At 50.6% G+C, this 3,782-nt stretch overlaps 1 protein-coding gene across 1 annotated transcript; it reads left to right on the top strand.

Annotated features, from left to right (window-relative positions):
* The first annotated feature begins 339 nt into the window (after positions 1-339).
* Positions 340-3,559, top strand: sox4a (SRY-box transcription factor 4a). The gene has a single exon (XM_034077431.2). The coding sequence runs from the start codon at positions 674-676 to the stop codon at positions 1,769-1,771; it is 1,098 nt and encodes a 365-aa protein (XP_033933322.1). The 5' UTR covers positions 340-673; the 3' UTR covers positions 1,772-3,559.
* Positions 3,560-3,782: the final 223 nt, after the last annotated feature.

Raw genomic sequence — 3,782 nt, 5'->3', positions numbered from 1 at the left:
CAACCTACATGTAGTCCACACTCATCCACATGGAAGCGATACAGTTCTATGTACAGACCTGCAACTCGTCTCCTCGCAGGATAAAGGACACTGTGTTCCTTTAACACACACACTTACACTCACACACTACTCCGGTGGAGTCTGACAGGAATGAGGTCAGACACACCGATCCTCATTGCACATTATTATTATTATTACCAGTTTTTTTTATTCGACCAATGGGAGGCCAGGGGGCGTGGTTTGAGGGGAAAATCGGGATAGAGACAGACGCTGGTTGGCTGTTATATCTCGCGAGGAGGGTATAAAGCTGCGAGGATCTCGTTGTTGTGTTTACAGTAATATTACAGAGCGCTCAGGAAACAGGAGACTATGAGACAGCCACATGGTTCCTCCACCGTTACCATAAGGGACTCGCTCTGCTGCCCACAGAGGCGCGTGCTGAGGCTCGCGGGGCGCGTGTTCAGCCGCACAGGCAGTTGAAAGTGACTCTTACATTGATGCAGGATTCTGGTGGAAGTTGAGAGAAGGAGCGTCTCCACAGCTGAGGACAAGAAGAGACTTGGAGGAACTTTTTTCAGCGCGTGAAAGAAGAGTGAGGAATTATTTTTCCGTGAAAGCCCGCGAGGCATTTTTGTGAACTTTGTCAAAGCGCTGAGCCGTGTTTCCAGACAGAATGGTGCAGCACATGAGCCCGGCGGAGAGCGCTCACTCTCCCGGGGGAGACTCCACGGACACGGGAGAAATGGACCTGGAGATGGATGTGTCTCCCACTCCTGAGTCCCCTTCTTCCGGCGCGAGGAGCGACTTGGCGTGGTGCAAAACTCCAACGGGACACATCAAGAGACCCATGAATGCCTTTATGGTGTGGTCTCAGATCGAGAGGAAGAAGATCATGGAGCAGTCTCCCGACATGCACAACGCGGAGATCTCCAAGCGGCTGGGGAAGCGCTGGAAGCTGCTGAAAGACATTGACAAGATCCCGTTCATCCGTGAGGCGGAGCGGCTCAGACTCAAACACATGGCCGACTACCCAGACTACAAGTACCGGCCCAGGAAGAAGGTGAAGTCGGCGGGCGGCGGAGCGAGTAAACCGGCGGAGCGTGCAGAGAAAAGCGGCGGCGGGGAGCGGAAAGTGAAGAGAAGCCCCGTGTCCAAAGCGGCGAGCAGGACACACAAACCGGCGGGCATTAAGAGTGAATTCCCGTCTCCAGGGGACCACCAGGCGCTCTTCAAATCCCGCTCAGTGTCCGGCGCGAGGCAGATCCCGGAGAAGAGAAGCGGAGGAGAGGCGAGGCGCGGACACATGTTCTGCGGGGCAGGGAGCTTGGAAAGCGGCCCTCCCTCCGTGGGGGTCCCGGCGAGTCCCACCCTGAGCAGCTCACCGGATTCAAGCGACCCCCCCAGTCTTTACGAGGATCACGGCCCCGCGGACACTGAGAACTCTCACTCCGCGCGCCTCAGGTACACGCGCGCCTCTTCTCCGACACCCTCAGCGTCTCACTCTTCCTCCTCCGTGTCATCCTCTTCCTCGGACGAAGAGTTTGAAGACGAGCGGCTCGAGTTGACTCCCAGCCCCGGATTTGAGAGCATGTCTCTGGGCGGGATGGGCTTCTCGGACGCGGAGCTGGACCGGGATTTGGACTGGAGCTTCGGGGAATGCGGGGCGGGCTCTCACTTTGATTTCCCCGACTATTGCACCCCGGAGGTCAGCGAGATGATCTCAGGAGACTGGCTGGAGTCCACCATCTCCAACCTGGTGTTCACCTACTGAAGAGGAGACTTCCCCCCCACGTTTTTGAACTGTTCAACCCTCCAGAACCAGATTATTTCCGCCATTCTTTCACTAGGTAAGGGAGAGTGAAAACAGGAAAGAAGAGGTGGCCTGTGTGCGCGTTGAAGCCCAGGCACGCGCCGCTCGCAGACTGACGGGCACGCGCAGACTGGGGAAATGCTTAGTTAGCATTTGGACACGGAGGAGGAGTGAATGTAAGCGGAGAGCAGCGAGACTCGCGGACTGCAGAGTTCAGACGCTCCGCAGTGGAGCGGGACGGAGAACGAACTGTTCAATCTTAATGTTATTTCGGCTCGTGACAAAGGGACATTTACTGGACATGTTGGGTTTTGTTATAGCCAATTCACATCAAGTTGCAATTCAGGTGTAGTTTTCTTTCAAAGCTCGAAGTAGTTTCAATACCAACGCGCATGCCCTCCGAGAAAAGGAGGATTTTGTTGTTGTTGTTAAATGCGTACAAATTGTCATTGCTGCGTAACTACGCAATTCTCTGTGACCATAGGACACAATTCACTATCACCAGCTTCTCCTTCAACGGCAGGACTTACAACAGAGACTGACTCCTTTTTAAACACTCAGTGCACAATTTCAGGACCAATGTTTCCCGACATCCTTTCTGCCTAGTGCTTCAACTTTGTAGTTCCTCTGTGTCAGACCGCGTTTTTTATATCGATGTATTTATACCGGCCAAACTTTTTTATACATAGAAGTATTGTTCTGTACAGGTCTCGTTTGTGTTTGTGCACATACACCTGTCTGTATCCAGCGCGGAAGGGCTAGACGTGTATCTTATTTAAAAATGTCTGACTTCTCTCACTTTTAAGGAGACTTGAGTGTGTCATGATTTTCTACTTGTATTTTTGTACAGAATCTATAGAGCGGGGTTTCCAGCGAGTGGGTAGCCGGCAGCATTGCTGTTCGGGTCTACATTGGGTTAGACGCGCGGAGGGGTTTGTTGGCACACTCTGACCTCACAGTGTTTACAGTATTTACCCACGTGCTTCTTAACGGCAGTGACTCCAGTTTCACCAGCGAGTACACACGGCTCCACGAGCTCTGTCTCCAGCTCACACAGACCCACCGGATCTGAGTGAAGGACCCCGGAGAGCCACTGTTTGGATAGAGCTAATACCTCTGTGTGCTTTTGCTTTGATAAGTTTTATTTGAACCACTGGATGGAATTTCACACTCATTCCACTTTGCCTAGACTTCGGAGGGAGCGAGATGTTTGAAGTGCTTCATAGTATTTAACCTTTCTGTACCTGTTGGCTATGTATAGCAGGCTAATTGTTTTCCTATATTACGGCATGGCAAATAGCATTTGTATTTCAGATTCAGGTATATGTAGCTATAGCTGTTGTGTTTAAGATTTTTAAAAGAATAATAACATGAAGATATTTATGTAAACTGACTGTACTATAAGCAAAGATTGTGTGTTGTGTGTACGGTGGTGATCAACGACAGGCACTAGGACAGCCATCTTTGGACATCCTTATGTTAAAGATGATTGTGGTCCAAGAGTTTCTTTTCCTTTCTACCTTTCCAGACTTCTTTTCTCTTGTCCTCTTCTTTTCTCCATGTGTGCAATATGCTGTGTATGATCATGTCTCGTCCAATCATGCCAATATCATTTGATGTGTATAGCTCAAAACCAGCCAATGTTTGGGTCAATCACTGCCTCTCAGACCTCTGTACAGATTGTCGTTTTTATAATTTGTTTTTCTTTTCTTCCAAGAAGGAAATAAAATCAGCTGGAACTGAAAAGTACGACGTGTGTTTTCCTTTTCTCATTTTCACACCCCGTTCAGACGCCACGCCTCCGCGCGCACGCTTTGAATAATGGAGCGGTCGCACACTTTGACGCAAAGCATGCTTCCTCCTTCATTATCACATTCCCTCGCCCAGAAGGTCCGACCTGACGCGGGGTGTGTACACGAGGCTGTGTGAGCGTGCATGTGTGCTGTAGGGCGCTGCAGACTGAATCAATATC

The sequence above is a fragment of the Pseudochaenichthys georgianus genome, unplaced genomic scaffold, assembly GCF_902827115.2.
Source record: "Pseudochaenichthys georgianus unplaced genomic scaffold, fPseGeo1.2 scaffold_1581_arrow_ctg1, whole genome shotgun sequence".
Lineage (NCBI taxonomy): Eukaryota > Metazoa > Chordata > Actinopteri > Perciformes > Channichthyidae > Pseudochaenichthys > Pseudochaenichthys georgianus.
The sequence above is the reverse complement of the archived record's forward strand: the minus strand, read 5'-3'. Positions and strand labels throughout refer to the sequence as shown.

Bases quoted from the DNA above. Each gene is read 5' to 3' on its own strand.
- sox4a (XM_034077431.2), top strand. From the start codon at position 674: ATGGTGCAGCACATGAGCCCGGCGGAGAGCGCTCACTCTCCCGGGGGA.